The sequence below is a fragment of the Odontesthes bonariensis genome, chromosome 17 (genome assembly GCF_027942865.1).
Source record: "Odontesthes bonariensis isolate fOdoBon6 chromosome 17, fOdoBon6.hap1, whole genome shotgun sequence".
Lineage (NCBI taxonomy): Eukaryota > Metazoa > Chordata > Actinopteri > Atheriniformes > Atherinopsidae > Odontesthes > Odontesthes bonariensis.
In genome coordinates, this window is record NC_134522.1 from 13704432 (window position 1) to 13725123 (window position 20692).

The following is a 20692-nucleotide window of genomic DNA, read 5'->3' on the forward strand; positions in this document are numbered from 1 at the left end:
AGACAACATTAAAAGATAACAAGTGTGGCTCAAAATGAAAAGAAATGAGGGGTGGCTCAAGACATTTGCACCGAGCCATATGTACTTATTATTGTCATGTGGCATGAAAAGAGGTGATTGACTCTCTTCAAGACACACAATTAGACAGAAAATAAATATTTTTGGTTCAGGCTTGAAGACACAGTAAAGACACAGACTCTCCCTTTGTTCTCTCCCACTTCCTCTGTATATCTGGGTGTGTTTCTTTGTGTGTTGTACCAGGTGTCAGCCAGATTGCTGACCAGTCAGCAGTGACACACTGCCCTGGCATCCTTCCCCTGTCTGGCTCGTGTCTGTTGACTCTTCACTTGCCTGTCTCGTATAAGCACCACTTGAACTCTCTGGCAAAAGATCAACGATGCCTGGTAGCACTTTTTTTTTCTTTCTGCTCTTGGTCTCCATGGTATCAAAAGTGAGACAGAAGGAGAATGAGAAGCAGCACAGACAGAGGCAGGTTTGTGGTGATGAATCACCACAGGATGCAGCCCATTTAAGGATCTGGATGTCAGTGGATTTTGCATGGAAACGCTGACACATCCTCCGTGAGTTATCTCACTCACTCAATCTGATATGACTCGAATCAATTCAGAAAAAAACATTAGAAATATCTGATTATTAAAACTTTCATGAGGGTTGGTTCCAACAGCGTTTTTTTTTTTTTGTGTGAAAGAGGAAAGATTTTACTGGAAGGAGGAAAACTCTGTATCATGGTGGTGGGACTTCCTAATGACCATTCAGCAAAAAATACAACTGAAGCTGATGGGCTTGTTTTGGTTCCATAATCAAAGTACTGAACTTAAGAATTTCACGTGGTGATGGGGATGATTGGAAACTCACAGGATCACTGCATATCATTTCTATGTTGTTTACATAGTCGTCTCACAATAACTTGACTGTGGTGGCACCACAGTGTGAAACTTCCACAGATGATTACTTATAATGACCCTTTTTTTCAAATGATACATATTCTGCAGTTTCTTATGTGAATGTGCAAATGACTCACAATGTAATTACATTTGCACTTATTCGTATGAATTTATGATACAAAAGGTTTTTTTTACTAAACATCTAAATTGACTCTTCCGACATTTTATTCAACTGATTCCAAATTTGAGGCTCGTAAAGAAAATGCTCATTATCACAAAAATGACCAGTGTTTTTTACCTACAGCTAAATGTTGTGTAAATATACCTTTAAAAAAATAAAAATAAAAACATAAAAACCCTGCGGTATCACCACAGAGTAGGTCACCTTGGGAAAGGGAAGGAGAAGAGAAAATAGAAACAAGAGCAGAGACCTCGTCATCAGAGCAGAACATGACCTGAGGCGTGGACAAAGACCAAAGCGTCTCTCTGCAATTCGCTTTTCTGTCGTCTCCTTTCAGACCTTCAGTGAAACCAGCCTTTTGTGTTAAAGGTTTTGTGCTTACAACAGAAAAAACTCTCATCTCAAGTGTAAAAGACGAAGACCGCGGTGATTCTCACATTCTTGAATAACAAATTCAGCAGATAAGTCTAAACTGAAGAGTCGAACGATTCCTCTTTCAGGTACCACAGCTCTCTTACCACTGATAACTGTTAAAAAAATATGTGTTTTTTGTTTGAACAATGAGTGAAACCAACACAAAAAAAAATATTAAAGACACATTGGTAACAAAGCACCAAACATCCTGTCAGATTTTCCATTTTTGGGCAACAAATCCCCTCCTGTTGAAGCATTGTTTCCAGGAAGGCACTGTAGGAGCACATCCTGCAGGGATATCCTTGTGTATTTCTGGCAACAGGATATTTGCATCAGATCTGTCTCCATGCCTCTTCCAAATATAGAATTTAGCAAAGTAAGATTTCAGACCATTTCTCATTTATTGGCCTTTAATCCACCACATAGTAATCTAAAATTACAGAAGAAAAAACAAACATATTTCAATCTGTGTTTCTGTGTTTGAAAGTTTATTTCAGATGCTCAGAATATTAGTCTCTAATTCTACCATATGAACGGCTTTTGAATCATAATACTAAGCACAGGCAGGCGGCCCATGTTGCTATAGAGACGAGACCACAATGGGAGGTTAGGAATCTGTAAGGATAAAGAAAAAGAGGGCATATCATTAAATGAAAGGATAAGAAATCACTTCAGAGGTGAATTAAAGTCCAGACTATTATGTCTTATAACATAAGACATAACATAAGACATGACACAGCTTTATTCATTCTCAAGGGAAACTCCTTTGCCGACAGTCTGGAGCAGACAATCAGTCGCTGGCATATCAACAAAACACAGAAAACAAGCATTGCTGCAAATAAGTTCAGTAACATAACACTGAGATGCAACTTCACCCATGATCAGTAGCCAAAAAGATTCAAGTAGCTACAAACGTATGTCTTAAAATCTCACTGCTGCCGTAACAAAAGACCTCGCAAAACATTCTGAAGTGTGGCACGAGGGCTAAGAAGCCTCTAAAGTTGCACTTTTGGAAGATGTAAACAGATTGGGTTTGTCTACAACAGACACTTTAGCTTAAGAGCCTTGTGTGTTGGAGACCTCTGAGGCATTCGAGTGTACCCTCCAAAAAACTTACTTTAGCTGAATAACCTTGTCATATTGCCAGAAATGAGTCGCTGGCCTAGAGGAGACACAGATGCTCAGATTAGACTTAAACATGTTCCAATAGCAATCAACCCTCCCCTGATCCCTTACCCTGCACAGCCATTGAAAACCCAAATGCTTCTTTGACCCTTTGTGTACAGTCCTGCTATGGTCTCCAAAATCAACTCTAACCTGCTTAATTCTTAACAGAATTGGAATGAATTTTGTTTTTTGCAAACATGAAAAATGCTGATTACCATTTATAATCAAATTCAGACTCTTTAGGCAGATGTAGTATAGCTACAAAATAGCCACAGCTTTGTTTGGGCTTCAGCTTTTACGAGTTTCTCCTAAAAGCTCGCAAAAGCATGAAAATGATTGAGGTCTGGCCCTCAATTACAGTGTGGAGTGAATAAAGAACAACGCACACATTAAACCACATGGTAAAACTAACGTTCAATAATATTAATAAATGAATTAATAGCTAAAAAGAAATGCTTGTAGAAACCATAGAAATGATATAAGATAAAACCTTCCATGTATGAACTGATTTAGATGCAAGCAATGCTCTAACTTCCTCCCACAGTCCAATAGAAGTGCTTGATTGCTTTTAGATTAAATTGATTTTAAATTCAATGTAGGAGTGTGTGTGTTTTTGTGCGATTGTTATTTCCACTATGTTTACCTGTCTCGGTGTTGGCCCTGGGGGTACCCAGGCTTTAGTCAGATAAAGTGAGAATAGAAAGTGAGTGGATGAATGCAGTCAATGTTACGTGTGATTAAAAAAATACAAAGTATTCATGTTAAACAAGTAGAAAAAGTGGCAAAATAACAAATTGAACAAAGATAACAATGTTCACAACGAAGCTCCATCTATTTGTAGGAAGACTAAAGCACAGGTGTATTAGTAGAGCTGATCTCATTCCCGTATTTCTCTTTTTATTTTGTCGGATAGCTAAACATGTGAGAAGTTGTGACTGAAATCAGCCGAGTTGGTCGATAAATTAATTCACCTCCTGTGCATGTATACTGACACAAAGTGATAGTCCATTTAAATGGCCAAGTCAAGCTACCGCAGCTCGATTCAACTGTGCATGTAAAGTTAAATTCCATTCAGTAATGTCACACACAGCACAGGCAGGCAACACAGGTGAACTCTCTCAGTGGACAATATGGACAGGAACTCACGGCCAGCAGTTTAGCATCTGAGATACAAAGACGTTACTTCTCAGAAAAATGTATAGGCTTACTTCATCTGTTGTTAATAAGTACTGCAATCCCTCTTCATTCACTGTTACCTCTCCATCTGCACTCTCAGACTGCCCATATAGTCTGAAGGCTGTGTAGAGAGGAGCCAGTCATGCCTGCAGCCATGTCTAGGGGAAACAAATGATATTGCCTTCATGATATTACTGTGTGCTTGGCAGATCTACAAAATTGTATATGATCTCCCATTTCCCATAACCATCAAGGGAAGAAATAGCTTAAATTTTCCACTTTTCTACTCTGCGTCCTAGACATGACCTCTTCAACTCATCTGGAATTCTGGTCTTAATCTAGGCATTAGCTCTGTCAGCCGCTCCCATATGCAAACAACTTTCCCACTGGTAAGCTGGAGCATATCCCATTTCACATAGTGTGATTAGAAATGTTGTCTTTAACTGAATTTAATATTGTTGATCTATGTTGACCTGTAACATTTGCCCACGGACTTCTACAATCAGGCAGTGAGTCACATTGAATAGCGACATGCCTGGTCCTGTAAGTTTGATGAGTGTATGAGCCTCAGGTACAGCCCTTTCAAACACACACACAGCAAAAACCCATAGTTAACTATCTTAGACAGACTGTTTCGATGATTTGGAAATGGACATTTTTTGCTGGGTTGAGATTGATTCAGTTAGATTTAGCACAAACTGGGAAACAGGCTATGTATATAACTAACAAAATTCACCTTCCGGTACTTCTAAAGAACAATAAAGACCTTAGAATGTTTGATTTAAGGAAAACTCCAGGTTTCACTCCAGGTTACATGTCCTGGAGTGAGAGCAGGTTGATTGTTTAGTCAATAACTGCTAAGATTGTCTACAGCACAAAAACTTAGTATTGCCACATTAAACTACAACCAAACAAAAACCATGTATTTTCTAATTTTCAAACATCTTCTATATCAATCCTATCCGTGACCCTGCTTGTGTATTTTTAATGTCTAAACCTAACCAACCAACCAAAAAAAAAAGAAAATAGGTTCAGATGGTTCTCGAATCATACTGCTATGCCTCAATCCATCTTCCTATCTCCTTAAAATGTTTCTGTTAATGTTAAACTGTTAAACATTAATTTCGGGGTAGTTTTGTGTAATCCATCCATTTTCTATCCCGGCTTAATCCAATTCAGGGTCGCGGGCGGGGCTGGAGTCTATCCCAGCTGCCATTGGGGGAGTGGCAGGGTGCACCCTGCACAGGTTGCCAGTCCATCACAGGGGCCACACAGAGACAAACAATAATTTCTGCTAACTCCTAGGGACAATTTAAGAATCTCCAATTAACCTGACATGCATGTTTTTCGATGGTAGAAGAAAGCCGGAGTACCCGGAGAGAACCCACTGATGCACAGGGAGTCCATGCAAACCACACAGAAAGGCCCCAGCTGACGTTCAAACTCTTGCTGTGAGGTGACGGTGCTAACCACCACAACACCATGCAGCCAGTTTCAAGGAAAATTTCCCCAGAATTTTTGAGCCTGGAACGATTTATGCCGTGGACCAAAGTAGCCATTAGACATTCTGGAGAGACTGAAAAGTTCTTGAAAACATACTACAAATTATAATCATGCTGACTGCTCATCAATCATCTTCTGGAAGTCTTGTGAGTAAAAATGCTTTGCGGTCTAAAAAAGAACATTTGAGCTAAACTGGCGTGTTTCACAAAGCGTGAAGGGCATTTTGGAATAACATTCTTTGTGCTGAAGAATCAAAGATGGAGGCGTCTGGCTACTGTAAGAAGAGTAGTTGGGTGCACACCGAATGTGGCTTTTTAAGAGAAGAACCAGTAATACAATCTATCATAGCAGGTAGTGCTGTATGTTGGATTACAGTCTTAAGTGTAGAATATCTTCAGGTTCTACTTAAGTTCACTGTGTCTACCAGCCAGAGCAAACCCGAATCATGTTTACTCAGCAGGTTATAATCTGCTTTGCAACAAGCATCAAGCTCACAGATGCTTCAATGCAAATGTTTATGCTGATAGATAATTAAAATGATCTATTGTTATTAGCTGACTGGTGGCATTAAATCTGAATTTACCAGGGACGTATGTCTAACTTTAATGTGAAAAGAATTCTGTTGTAAATCCACAGTAAACTTACAGCAATTTGACACAGAGGGATTCACAAGAGGAATCCGACACACAACTGTGTCAAAGGTGGATCACATTTTTGCCTGTCCAAATATATAAAAAGTTTGAATGTTGGAATTAGTTGGAATGTACTTTCGTTTTCATATATCCAGTTAGCATATAGACACAGGGTGTTATTATTCTTATTTTCTTTCTTTTTTACGATTGTTCCCAATGTTTATCAAGTCTGTGATATTCTTGCCTATTTTCTCTTGATAATCTTTTTTTAAAATGATTTTTCCCTATATTTCTGTCACCAGTAAAATGATCAACACTGAATTTATTTTTAGCTTCAGCACTGGGGCTGGGATTTCAGAAATCTACCAGATTTGTTTTATGCATCCAGGCACAAACATCAACCCTCGTGCTGCTCCCCTTCATTCTCTTTCGCTCTTCGATAGTGTTCGATGTGACCTGGCTAGCTGTTGCTAAGTTTATCTCAATAATCTGTGCCTCAGAGGCACGCAGAGCCAGTCCAGAAAAGACAGAGTGCAATGTCGGAATAATCAGAGAAGAGAGGAGGGGACGCAGGGATGATGGGGGAGGAGGACGGGATAAAAACTTTTTTACAGGAGGTACAAGCTGAAATCAGCTTCGGGAAGAGGAACCATTGGCAACCATGCTCATCAGTGGATGTCACAATGGATAAGTGTGACAGCTGATTTTTTTTTTTGTCACATAACAGTGGCACTTATCAGCTTCAAATGGCACCAGCAGAGAACTTTAATTATCAGAACTGAGCACAGGACTGTGTTCGCCGTGACCTTTCTGCTGTTGTTTGCCTGCAAAGCTCGAGAAATGACTCAGCTAATTATTATTAACACCAACCCCAAAACCTTTTCATGGGGCCCATACTAATTATGCAACATTACGCTGGACTATGTGTGTGTCTAATTAATTAACTAAATGGGTTACCAAAGGTTTTTTTCACCTAAAGACTTGACTCAAGTGACTAGACAGGAACCTAAAATGTACATATATACACACATACATGATATCAGTTTTGTGTTGAGTAAAGCAAAGCAATGGGCAATAAAAGGAATTTCTCCTGGACTGGGAGATCTAAGTCCTGCTGGTGGGGCACTGTAGAAGGCATGCTTGCCTAGGTGTCTTGATGTAAAACAAGAGTCTGTAAAAACATGCGCTAATATTTACAAGTCAGCAGCTTAAAAAAGTTTTCAGACTTTATCTGAGAAAAGAAAACAAGACTGAACAAAATGAGTTTAGCATTAAAACAGAGGTTTGGATGGAATATTACTCAAAAGGATTCTGCTGGCTGGTGTGATATTGATATGATATTATCTAAATCAACTCCCTCCCCCAACAAAAAAAACCCAAAGCATAACTAAAGAAAAAAATAGCAGGGATGCAAGGAAAGACAGTGAAAATAGTAGAAACTACCAAAAAACATATCAAAGCGACTCATGAGGCTCAGAATCTTAAACTTGCACATATTCCTAAAAGTGATTATGGTGTTGATCTACTCTTATGTCAGTTATTACATCAAATGACTCTTTAGTGTTTCCTAAAAGCTTCATGGTTTGTAAAAGCGTCTATAAAATTTTATTCCCTTTATTTGTTTAGCAGCATATTGTAGCCCAGCTCAGGCAGTGCCTATCAGTCTACTGGCTCAGTGATTTGAACCACGCCCTCAGATAACTCATAAAGTACTCAAAATGGCGAAAAAGAAGATATCTGTATGCATTTCTGCGCCTTGCAATTACACTTCTCTCTTAGTTTCTTAGTTTAACAGTGTCTGCTTTGTTTATCACAAAGAAATCTCTTTTTTTTTTTTGTTTATTAGTCAATAGTTGCTCATCACCGCTACAGTCACATAAGGGATGGGCGCCTGGCTTTGGGACACACAGCGGCCTGATACTCACCTCATCTGTGGATAAACCACAGGGTGTGGTTGACATGTCATAAAGGCAACTATTGTAACTTTCCATTTCAGTTCACCCCAAAGTTGCAAAGGAAGGGCGAGGCTCAGAGACTCTCTGCTGATGACACTTTTGTTGTTTTAAAACTTAAAAGATTCTTAACGTTTCTGTCAGTCACAGTTTTATTCTAAGTAATATTTTCTGAATTACACCTTTAATTCCACGCAGACTGCCAATTGACCAAACTACAAGTTGTTACGCAAAACTAGATTACTTTGGAGATTAAACGTGTGGAGTATGCACGCTGAATGCTCTCATATTCAGACTTTGCTCATTGCTGAGTCTTGAAAAATACACTCCTACCAGCACGCCAACGCTTTTTCCCTCCAGAAACGCTGATAATGACACTTCATGGTAGCAAGCATTCACTCACCTTTTTATGGTCTCCCTACATTTCATTCTTGCTCCATTCCTTTGCAAAGCTGGTCACGATTCAACTCAGCAAGTTGACACAGGAGCGCATGAGTCCTCCCGTCTCATCTCCTGACACCATGCACACAGAGTGTCTGTATCTGGGTGTGTACAATGCAAACACAGGGCAAAAATGCTTGCAGATAAATGTTCTCACTAACTATTTTACTGCATGTGTGACTCCACTTTTCCTTGCAGCTCAAAAAAAGGTCATGAGGATGAAAGAGAGACAGATGGCCGCTGAGAGAGAGAGAAAGAGATCCACTTCAGCCTACTCCTAGGACTATTTCCTTTGGCTGTGTCCTTATTACTGTGGCACCCTGGGTGGGAGTATTGGAAGCCCGGTGGTTGTGTAACACCTTTTCCTGCCTCCGCACTATCAAACTGTGCTACAACAAGGTTGAATCACAGCAGCTTTCATCTTAGTGGGAAAGAGAATTTCAAGTTTTTGTTTTTTTTGTTTGTTTCGGATTTTTCTGTTTTCCTGCTTCAACCTTTACTCACTTCCTCCTACACACACAGCAAAACAAAGAGATTTATAGAATAAGATAGATGTATATAATTTAGTAAATCTCTGTGTTAGTGTGTGCTCTATGAATACATCAAACTGAGAGTGCAATCAGGAATTTTCCTTCTTTGGCTGAAGTAATGTAAAGTTATGGAAAATTGCAGTGATGACCAAAAAAAAAAACATAGTACATGAGGGGCAAGTGAAATGGGCTAAAAATGTGGAGACATATCTCAGATGCAAGAATTTAACATTTGTTACACGATGAAATAAAAAAATCTGAAAACATGAGAGCTTTAACTCAATTCTTCTAAAATAAAATCCGTATTTTTCTGTATACATCCAGACAGAAGAAAATGGGGGGCAAAATATTATTGAGTCAAGCATTGAATCATTCAGAAATGCAGTATGCCACATGACTGATGTCACCAATCATTCTCATTAAACACAAGCAGCATCTAGTAAATAATGATAGTTCCAGTTTCCGAGGTAAAAGCTTTGTTTGCCTTTAATGCAGATTAACCATGTCAAAAATGACAAATTTTCATTCATCTTTAATTTTCTTCTTATATGACACGTCATTCCAGAAAGCAAACAAATACATTGAAGAGCTGATTTTCTCATCTGAAAGGCCTCCATTTGACCAAGAAGTAGTCAAAAAGTCAAAAAGTCAAATCTGAGCAGGACAACATCTTTATAGTTACTAATTATCAGGGAAGGGCATAATAATGTAACACAAAACAGCTGGATGTGAGTGCTTATGCTTTGCTGGCATTTTCCAGCTGAGATTTTGATTAAAGCTCGCATTAGCTTACCTGTAATCTGTTGGGAATGGTAAATAATGCATCTATGGTAACCTTTGGGATGTATGACTAATTACATAAAATTGGGGAAAAGTAGTAGACACTGATACAAACGGCACAGAAAGTAAACTGAGACTGTATTCTGTGGTTTATTCGGAATACTTTCCTCTGCAAAACACAGAAATCTATGGATTTTAACTTTTTTTTTTATTACTTAATGTTGGTGATTTTTGACATCTGTGGCTTGTAAAACTGTTCACCTGCTTGGTATTTTTTCCTATTTTTGCGTTACAACCTGTGATTAAACTGGATTTTTGGGGGGATGTTTTTGTACAAGAAAAAAAATGGTGATAAATGGAATTAAAAGGATAATTAAAAATATTCTAAAAAAAACCCCCAAAAATAAGCAAAACAAACAAAAAAAGCTGTACGGGCTTATGTATTCACCCTCTTTGCTATGTCGTCCTTAAATAAGAGCTGGTCCCAACAAATACCTTCTCATAAGTTAAATTAAATTAGGTCCTGTGCAATCTATGTGTCACATTATCTCAGTATATAAACACCAATCAAGAGTTACCACCAAGCAAGTGACATCATGAAGAGCAAGGAGCTCTCCAAACTAGTCGGACGAGGTTGTTTGGAAGTCCAAATCCTGAATGTGTTACAGAAAACATACCAAATTCTGAAAATCCCAAGGAGCACCATCAAATCCACCATCACAAAGTGGAAAGAATGTGGCACCAGAACAAACCTACCCAGAAAAGGCCGTCCATCAATACTCACAGACCAGGCAAGGAGGGCGTTAATTAGAAAGGCAACAAAGAGATCCAAGATAAGGCTAAGTCTTAAAAAAAAAGAAATGTTTGGTCATTAACCTGGAGGGTAACATTTACATTTTCTGGCAGCACTGGGTAGACCTGATGTAAGGTGCAGATGATTGGTGTCAGGGCTTATCATGTTTATCTGCAAAGTGTTAGAGAAACCAATAGAGAACTGTGTCCTCATAGAGAGGTTTCAGCTGAGACCAGCTGCACCCAAAGGTTTCTTCACATTACGTAAGCCCACGCCTTTTCATGGCCCCGGTTGTTTCCTTGCTCTTCAATTGAAGGTGGGGATCAAGAAAGCACAAAGGTCTCAGTGACGGGGAAGTTTAAGTTGTGCATGCAAAAAGCTCACAAAGGACACATGAGAAGGCGGATTGATGGAAAATAAGGTTTGAACACCAACCACCTTTAATATTTTCTAATATCACAAGAAACTGTGCACTAGAGTTAAGTGCCATTTATTTTGAGCCAAGGAGCCCTGATGCATAATTGAATTTGTTTATGGTATGTAGCCTATATCTGCTGTTCTCTTCATCCAGCAAATAAAGATGTAAGTCTAGCAATATTTGGAATTTTCCTCCATAACTAGAAAGAAAGCTAGTGACGAATTACAATGATCAAAATTGCTTCAGTTCAGAGTGTCTCATCATGCTTTTTTGTCCTATGTCACTCCATATTTGTCCCAAAACAATTGATAACACCAACAAAACCTAACTGGGAAAATATACAAGAATGATGTATGATTTTTGTGTGTTCATAACAACAATAGTTGAAACGTAATTAGAAATATCGATGTCCACCTAAAAGGAGCTAAAAAGCCACACCCGCCTACAGCTACAGCAGCGTGTGAAAACTGGGAAGCGATTGGATGTGCATTACCATGGCAATGTGGTGACGTCTTCATTCCTTGCTCTAATTGGAGGAAACCCCGTGGCCCCAGTCTCTGCGGCGCTCCGGTCATTCAAACTATCTCTAAAGACCCGCCTCCTTCCCCCGCGCTTAAGAACTACTGGCTAAAACTGCAAACCGTCCCTGTCAATCAAATGGAACCAAGATTTGTGATTGGATAGTCCATATCTAGATTAACCCTCCTCCTATTTTAGCATGTTCAGTTGGATTTTTGCTGCTGCTGCCATTCTTTGCCTTTCTGACCAATCTCTCAAATCGGATCAATTTGGGGAGCAAATTTGGACCTCAGTACGTCAGATACAATGAGTATTATATTTTTTCCTACAAGTGTATGATTTCGGGCTTACGGTTGAACTGACAAAGTGTTTTGTCGTTTGGCGATTTGCATGAATAACGCTAACATGACATTTAATATTAAAAGGAGTGGCCGATGTAGCTAACGCCAGCTAATTTTTGCTAACTTGCTAGCGAGCTGCACCAGACAGCTTTGTGGCGGGTCGCCTTGCAGAACGGATTGACGAGCAGATCTCTACTTCTGATGCTCACAGCAAACCTCGGTTATAAAAAAACAAAAAAAAATACAAACTGTTTATTTAACGTGACAAATGATGAGACATTGTAGGCAGCAATCGTGGGTAAATCGAAAACGTAAATTTAGACAAGGGTAACGGGTGTTTACCATTTTTTTCCCCGGTTTTGCGTCTTTTAACGACTGGCATAAAGTTTTTTTATTTTAATGTTTTTCAGTGCTATCAGCATCTAATGATTTCAAATTCCTCTTACAGCTTGTGGGGAATAACAGCCGATCCCGTGCTTCACCCATCATTCAACTTAACTGTCCTTGACCACACACCCCCGGATTTCTTTCTTCCCGGTGCCCCTGAAATTATAAACTATGGATAGAACGGATCTTATTCAGAAGGCCAAGCTGGCAGAGCAGGCTGAGCGCTACGACGACATGGCAGAATGTATGAGGGAGGTTACGGAGAAAGGAGGCGAGCTGTCAAACGAGGAGAGGAACCTGCTCTCCGTCGCCTACAAAAACGTGGTTGGTGCGAGGCGGTCCGCATGGAGGGTGTTGTCCAGCATCGGGCTGAAGACCGAGGGCAGCGAAAAGAAGCAGCAGATGGTCAAGGAATATCGGGAGAAGGTGGAGAAGGAGTTGGAAGAGATCTGCAACACTGTTTTGGTAAAAAAAAATGTTTTACATCTACTGCAAAGGTTCATGTTGCCTCAATGAGATGGAGACCACATATCTTAAATTGTGCTCACCAAGCAGAGTTGTATTGTGTCCTTACTGGTTAGAAGAGAGTGGGTGTAACCGACTTTAATCAGGGAGGATGCTTTTCAGTAACTTGCTGCTCCTCCTGTAGGAAAGCAGAGAAATGCAATTGTACATGTCTCCTGGTGTGGCATCTCCTGTGAGCTCTTTCTGTAGTGTAAATATGGCCTTTCAAGCCAGAGAGGACAAGGAAGTATTATGCAGTCCTCCCACTGTTGTTGCCTTTTGGGAATCTGGATTGAGAACAATGGGCTTGAAGCTTTGTGAGGGCGTGAACTGACAAGAGGTCATAGTACCAAGTCAGCAAGGTGTGTCTGAGTTAACTTTTAACTCGGTACACACACAAGAAATGTCTGCTTTGGATACAGTTTTACAGTATGCTGAGTATTCATTCGGTCCCATCTGGTCAAGAGCAGCTTTATGTGGTTACCCAAGTGCAAGAATTTACATGCACAAATGACTCACACTCTCCCTAAAGCCCAGTTTGTACAGCTCACCAAAATGACACTGTCCTGCGGAGTCACTCGTTACAACCGGTGGATTTAAAGGCAATCTCAGGCATTACTCGCCACATTTTGAGGCTTGGCTTTAATGGAACACTGGCTGTTGTCCTTTCACCTCTTGCTAAATCTAATACAACAGCAGAGATTGGTGCTTTACATTGTTTTTAGTCTGCTTTGATGATGGATTTGAGGTAATCTGGGGGGAAGCTTAGCTGCAAGATTGAGATGATTTCCCCAAGCCTCTGTGGTATTAAAAATCCACTGTAAAGCAGCACGGATCATTCATTTTCCACCAGCTCCTCCATGTGTGTTACCGAGACTGTGGGCATGGTTTTCAGCGCCTCTGCGCACATGTGTTGACTGAGGGTTTGTCGGCTGAAGAGGGTGTGTCGGTTCTCAAGCCTGGTCTGCCAAAGCCTGAGAAATTGGCCATGCCCCCTCAAAAGCAGACGGGCAGAGAATGCGATGGACATGTAAGCTGCTTGTGTGCCCGTGTGTTTTAATTTCCTCCACGATGAAACCAGATGGACTTGCATCTCAGTTGGGAGGAGCATAAGGACAAGGATGTTTGGACTCCGGTTTCGACACGGTGTGTGAATGTTGGACTTGAAGGAACCGTAAGCGCAGCAGACTGATGACATCCTCAGAATGTGCTATTGTACACAACGAGCCTCTGAAAAATGAAAGTATTGCACAAGTGGTTTTTCCAACTTGGTTCTCTGATTATGACTTTTGCTAAGCAGAGCAGTGATGCGAGCCATTTTAAAACCAACACCCTGCAGCTAATTGGAGTGTTTCCAATTGTATTGATAATGAAGCATCTATATTTGGCATGTGGTCCTGACAGCAAAGCTACTCTTTAGCCCACAACAGTGTGTAGTTTTTGTTTTCTGTGAGGATTGACCTCTGTCAGTAGAGTAGAGGTGTTGGTGACCATTTTCATTCTGAGTGAAATGGTTAATCTGCTCTCTAAACCGGTTAACTTGTACATAAGTCACGGTTTCACTAACAGAGATTATCCCTTGTAATCTCCCTGGCATGTTTGCTGAAAGACTTGCATGACTTAGGCTTGAGTGTAATCACAGGATGTGACTTTTTACACGTGATTTGTATTTAGCGACATTGCAACGTTATTTGTTCCGACTCTAAACCATTGTTAGTGGCTAGTTTTGAGTTTAGAGTCGATTTGCTCAGTGTAAATTTCCAGTCTCTTCTCGGATTGGCGTGGAGAGAAGCAGGTAGCTCTTGTGAAGTGCAGTAAATTTTGTAGCACAGGTTGTAGATGTGACGTCACAGAAGGGCAAAAAGACACAGAAAACACATTTAAGATGGGAACTAATTTGGCAATTTTAATTTTTTTTTGTAAGATAAGATCTCATTTTATGAGGAGAAGTTAGAAAAATGTCTATTAATTGACTGCTGTGGTTACTCAGGATATTTGACTGACCTCATTCTTCGGGCCCTTAACATTGCTTAATCTGGACGTAACCACAGGAAGCGACCTCGGATCATAACTCTGCCGCTGCAGACTTTTACAGGAGACACTAGACGTGATGGGTGCAGCACTTCATCCTCTGCTGCTCTTACCCTGATGCACCCATCACTCCCAGACAGAGTAATTTTGGGCTCATGAGAACGTATGAACTTTATTTATTGCCCCAGAATTCAATCTTTCTGCTCCCCAGCAAGTGGAGCAAGTAGTTATTTGTCTCACTGATAACTGGTCTTCACAATGTTACACAGCTGTATTTTTTTTTTTTTTTTTTTTTTTTTTACAGTACCTTGTGTCCTCTTTACTGTACATTTGTAAATGCTCTCTGTGTTCAAAATTACCGTGTCTTCTACTGTTCATTTCCGATTTTGCTTTCAAACATTTTAAGAGATTTGTGGCCTCAATCATTCAAGATGATCTTCCTTTCACTTTCCCTCTCGAAGGATCCTTCCAGGTTATAATAGATTGGACATTTTTAGGGCAATTTTAGTAGTTTTATCAAAATCCTTTGTCGTTTTGTTTGATACAGATAAATAAATTGATCCCTCTGAAACGGAGCTACATCTTTTCCACAGCCACAAGATGCGACTTCGAACATGGTTGTTTAAGTAATAAGAATCTCTTCACTGCATCACTTAGGGTTTGATAACTCGTTGCCAGCGGAAACGCATGAATCACTGCAGTACTTTTCCAATGGAAGGCTCTTAATTACTTGTTTAGATAAATCCAGGTGGGGACTTTGACCAAGCAGTTTACCTTAAAGTTTTGCTTTATTCATTGACTAGTGCAGAAATTAGGTACATTTAATATCAGGAAACTCGATTTCTGTCCAAATGCCGATGTCCACCGGTTTCTCTTGTTGGTTGCATAAATCCCTGTCGAGACCAACAGCCTTTGATTTAAGAAGATATTCATTTTCTATGTCTCTCAATCCCACGAACGATGCCAGAAGCCGTGCCAAATGTTAAGTCACTCTGGGGCGTCTCTAGATGTAACAGCGACTGGTGCATTCTCTTTATTTTGCATCAGATTTACACTCTGCGCTCCACAGTCTATATGGAGGCACATCTTACACTTGCCACGCATAAAAAGGAGCTGTTTAGGTTTATAAAATATACATGCACACACTGCAGTTTTCTCAGCTTTATGGTTTCTTCTAAGTGTTACAAGCATGATGCAATGCAGGCCAGGCTTGTATGTTTACCTAGACTTTGCTTATAGATTATTTGCGTACATTTCAGAAGGGGAATGGAAAAAAACCCAAAACTGTGCCAAGTCTGTTTAAAATTGGCAACAGCGGTGTCAGCAATAAGACATCCAGTCCTGCTGTTCAGTGCTGACGAGAGAGGAGTGCGTATCGGAAAAAGTATGTATCTGGGGCAGAAGACAGCTGTGACACCCCAAAGGCCTAACCTGGTTGTGGACAATTTGGAGCAACTGCAGCTGAAACTAATACCGAGCTCCTGATGGAGCAGAAATGCACTCGTTATACATCTAGCTCAGCAAAGCTAATATTATTGATACAACGCATGGAAGAAGGGTTGGTCCCACTCATTTACTTTTTTCTTTTTTATATAAAGCAAAGTGAATGTGGGTCTTGTCGTTGCCATTAATGACTTAATGGCTGTTCTATGACTATAACACGACTGCTGTGTCGGAATGATGTCAGTCTCTCAGACTCGGCTCGTTGCCCTCTGAGATGTCACTGTAGGCCTGTGGTTTGGCTGAGTGCTCTGAATAGCCTTAATGTTCATGCTTTATGATGTGCATCTATTTTTTTTTTTTTCCTTTTCTTTTTCCCCTTACAGAAACTGCTGGATAATTTTTTAATTGGGAACTCAACAAACCCAGAGAGCAAAGTCTTCTATTTAAAGATGAAGGGGGACTACTATAGATATCTCGCTGAAGTTGCTTCTGGAGACGACAAAGCAAGTGAGTTTATAGCAGCATTACATTTATTTTATTTTCTAAATAACTTGCTTTAAAATTGACTGTTTTTTTTGTATGGCATTGCATTCTGTGTTAAGACAAGGCTTTTATTTGTCAGGTTACCTTTTGAATTTGATTGTGTGATCCAGAATCTCCCATGAATCTGGGTCTCTTTACACTCAAAATTCTGTTTTCAGTGTATCGACGTGTACATGAAGGAGAGTTTGGGCGTCTCAGCCTGCTTTGCACATGCCTGGTGTTTTGTGTAATGACCATGTACTGGAAACCATGACAACAACGGCGCCTGTTTACCAATTTTTTTTTTTTTTTTTTTTTTTTTTTGAAGATGTTTTTCTGGGCTTTCGTGGCCTTGTACTGTCATGTCATGTTGGGCAACAATTCTACTTCATTGTTTGACTACACAAACAAAGCATTTGTTTTTTCCGTTTCATTATTCCACAAACTACGGTTCGGTTGTTACGTTTTTACCAAAATCAGCTAACAAAGCTCTCTATTGTATTTTGACGCATCGTTAATGTAGATGTTATCGTCACCCGCCATTTTTGTTTCAGCGTTTGTAGGGAATTTCTGTGTTCTCTTTAAAGGGGTTTGCTGCTTATTATTATCTTTTAATGGGGGTGTGTGACGTACTCCTGAGTCGTCGGTGTCTTACCTTCAGGACATGAGTTTGGAGAATCGTAGGGTTTCCCAACAAGTGAGCTAAAGCAAAGTCCTACTCGGAGGAAGCCCTCTAAAACGACTCAAACCTTAAAATTTCATAGTGATAACTCTATTTACAACCTCGTTAACTGGGACGGTGTTGCGAAACAATGTTTTGTGGTCCAGAAAATGTACCCACGGCACGTAATGTGTAAAAATCTACAACAATAGAAAACGTTTTTTGGAAACATGAGATGGAATATTTTGGACTATTCGTTGCAAGTTATTTTTAATTATAGATTTCTGCTATGTAGCCTAGTACTTTTAAATAGACCTGCCAAGGGAGCTGAAAACTTAATGTGCCACTTTGAATTTATTAATTTTTTTATTTTTATTTTTGCAGCTTCCATCAAAGCCTCTCAATTTCTTAAAAAACTAAATATTATAATTTTGAATATAATCTGCTCAAATTGAGGTAAAATGGAAACCATATGGGTTTAAACTTTTTCAGTTATATTGTCTTCCACTCAGGGGACTGTCGTAAACATAACCGTATTCTGTTTGATTCATCCCTCTTTCCTCAGAGACGATTGAAAACTCACAGCAGGCGTACCAGTCAGCATTTGACATCAGCAAGACTGAGATGGACCCCACACATCCCATTCGCTTGGGTTTGGCTCTAAACTTCTCGGTCTTCTACTACGAGATCCTTAACTCTCCGGATAAAGCCTGCGAACTGGCCAAAAAGGTCTCCATATTTTCTACTGACTGTCAACCACTTGCCCACGCCTGCTGTTGAAGTCGGCCCCACGCGGGCTCATGTTCTCAGTTTTACTGTTTTGTTTTTTTTCTTGGTTCACAGGCATTCGACGATGCCATCGCGGAGCTGGACCAGTTACACGAGGAGTCTTACAAAGACAGCACCCTAATCATGCAGCTCCTCAGAGACAACCTCACAGTAAGTGCTCTGCTTTCACAGAAAATGTTCATCTCTGTGGAGAAATTTTGCCGTGCTCCTTTAAAAATATCTGCCGTACGGTTTAACTAGACTCCAGAGACACTTACTTTGTGGTGTTTAGTCATGTCTAAAAGTAAAACGTAGTGTTTTTCGCAGAATTGGATTCTATTTCTGGCAGTACAGTTCAAGTTTGTGGGGTAACTGCTGTCTATACGAGCCAAAGAAGGCGGCTGTGGTTCATATTCACATGTAAAATATATACAAGGAAGGGTTAGAAGGGACACAATGTTTTTCCTTCTCGTACATTCATGCTCATGCCACTTCATCCTCTTTTTGGAAATGAAAGAAGAAGAAGAAAAAAGTCACAAAGGGGAACCAAAACTTGCTAAATCTAGGCACAAAGTTTACGTGTCTTGCTAACAACCCCCTCCCATCATGCTTTGATTCATTGTGTGTTTATGGAGGTGAGGGGATGATGTCATATTTTTCAGACAGAAAGGGTGAGTCGCTGCAGTGCAGCTCTACAGTGGAATAAAATCTTAACATTTTAAATTTGGACAACTGAAATGGTCATAAATAAATGTTTTGGAAACCTGTTTGTATCAAATTCACGTTAATAATTTAAAACATGCCTTTTGTGTTTTGATTAATCTAGGATTGGGAGTCTATGGAATGAATGTCTACGGTCAATATTATTTTCATTCTCCTTGTAAATTTGACATAACCATATATTTTTTTTTGCAGGCTCCTTGACCAACATCCGTTGAATTTGACTGAAACTGGTTCAGTTAGCTAAAAATAGACAATTCCCTGTTACCAAGTCTACAGAAACAGGATCTACTCATGCATGTAATGCCGTGTTACGGGGCAATGATGCCGTATAATTGTTCGTTGACAGAGAAAAGAGCAGCCAAGTTTTATTTTGTTATGTAATCTCTGTCAGCCAAACTAGAGGTGATCACCTCTGCATGTACAGAGTTGTGAACTGGCCTTCATAAGAACATTGTAAAATGCAGAAGTTCAATCTGAAGCATACTGAGCTTCCCCAGCTTTCGCTTTGTCCAGGGACCATGCTTTTTTTTTTTTTTTTTTAAATTGGCCAGAGGGAATAATGTGACCAGATTCTTAGTTGCAGCCCATTTCATAGCATGGAAATGAGCAAAATGACATGCCAGGGTAGTGTCCAAGTGTTAAAAGATATGAGAAGTGATGGAGAAGTCTGGATGTTCGATGGCGTTTTTAAATCGCCGTCTTTCTCTCTGCAGTTATGGACATCCGACAACGTTCCAGAGGAGGGCGACGCTGTGGAAGGAGGAGAGGCCGGCGAGACTGAGAACTAAGGATTCCACGCCCTGAAGATTGGGATTGTCTCCAAAAACAACTCAAAAAGGAACCCCCCCCCCCCCCTCCTAAAAAAACAACTTTTTACATATTCATTCCTTCATGCTCCACTCAAACATTCTACCAATGAATCTCATCACTGAAAACGGTCATAAGGAACAAAACAATAAAAGAGAAAAAATAAAATAAAAATCTTTTCACGATTCAGATTTGGACAGCAGCTGGTGAAAAGAAGAACCCCTCCATTCCTTCAGTTTGTCTTGGCCTTCCCATTTGTGCTGTTTCAGTTGTAGAAGAGTGTTACCTCGACATATAAGACCCGAGTCCTGCTTTAAGAGGCAGAGAAGGTGGAAGCTTGTGAAGTCAGGATGTGTTTTTTTCCATAAGAAAATTGGTTCTATCAAATTTTTACTTTATTTTTTTTGTTTTAGTTTGTCTGTCTCTGCAAAGTTGTGTGGTACTGTTACAGCAGCTGAGGTTTAGGTTCAAACAAAAATGTCATTTTCACACTGCAGGGAATGCCAGTGCACTTTACATGCCGGCAGCAGGTTCTACAACAGCAAAGTAATTCCCATTGGTTCAGTCCTAACTTTTTGTCGTGGTAACGATGCCAATCTTTCACTGAAGCATGTATTACTTTTTTTGGGGGGGAGGGGAGGGCGGGGGGTGTAAATGGTGGGTCATTTCTTGCCAATTGCAGGGACCATTTTATTGGGAGGAAGACAGTTTTGTCATGCACGTCTTTTGAGATATTACACTGGAATGGGAATAATTGTTGTAACTCACAAAATCCATGTGTCATGATTAGTAATTTTCAGTGTTTCAGTGCAGGTTTGTACTCGCTCTACAGGAGGGTGATTTGTTAGTCAGTCCAGTGATTGTCACTAGAGATTTGGACCACTATTGTTTTTGCAATTCATTCAGTTGTAGTCCCCAAAAGCCTTGTGGAACTGTTGAATCCTGATGTATCAACTATGTTAACATGAATAAAACATTTTATAAACCAAGTCCCACGTTTTCTGACTGAATTGAGCTCAAATAATGAAAGTTCACGGATGTTTGTGAACTCGCAGATAGGGAATTGAATTTGTTTTGGATTCTGGTCCAGGTTT

At 40.0% G+C, this 20692-nt stretch overlaps 1 protein-coding gene and 1 long non-coding RNA gene across 2 annotated transcripts; one reads left to right on the forward strand and one right to left on the reverse strand.

Annotated features, from left to right (window-relative positions):
- Positions 1 to 1759: 1759 nt before the first annotated feature.
- On the reverse strand, positions 1760 to 8631 carry LOC142366234 (uncharacterized). Its single transcript, XR_012766758.1, has 4 exons — positions 8334 to 8631; positions 3876 to 4001; positions 2618 to 2662; positions 1760 to 2115 (listed from the first exon to the last, which is right to left on the reverse strand). It is a non-coding gene; the product is annotated as an uncharacterized LOC142366234 (long non-coding RNA).
- A 2981-nt stretch (positions 8632 to 11612) lies between these two features.
- Positions 11613 to 20587, forward strand: ywhaqb (tyrosine 3-monooxygenase/tryptophan 5-monooxygenase activation protein, theta polypeptide b). The gene is made up of 6 exons (XM_075448848.1): positions 11613 to 11703; positions 12201 to 12604; positions 16501 to 16624; positions 17866 to 18029; positions 18144 to 18239; positions 19505 to 20587. The coding sequence occupies exons 2-6, from the start codon at positions 12311 to 12313 to the stop codon at positions 19577 to 19579; spliced, it is 753 nt and encodes a 250-aa protein (XP_075304963.1). The 5' UTR covers positions 11613 to 11703; positions 12201 to 12310; the 3' UTR covers positions 19580 to 20587.
- Positions 20588 to 20692: the final 105 nt, after the last annotated feature.

Excerpts from the sequence above, each read along its gene's own strand:
- ywhaqb (XM_075448848.1), top strand. The coding sequence starts at position 12,311 with ATGGATAGAACGGATCTTATTCAGAAGGCCAAGCTGGCAGAGCAGGCT. Across the intron at positions 12,605-16,500 it reads AGATCTGCAACACTGTTTTG|AAACTGCTGGATAATTTTTT; the intron begins GTAAAAAAAAAT and ends TTCCCCTTACAG. Across the intron at positions 18,240-19,504 it reads TCCTCAGAGACAACCTCACA|TTATGGACATCCGACAACGT; the intron begins GTAAGTGCTCTG and ends TTCTCTCTGCAG.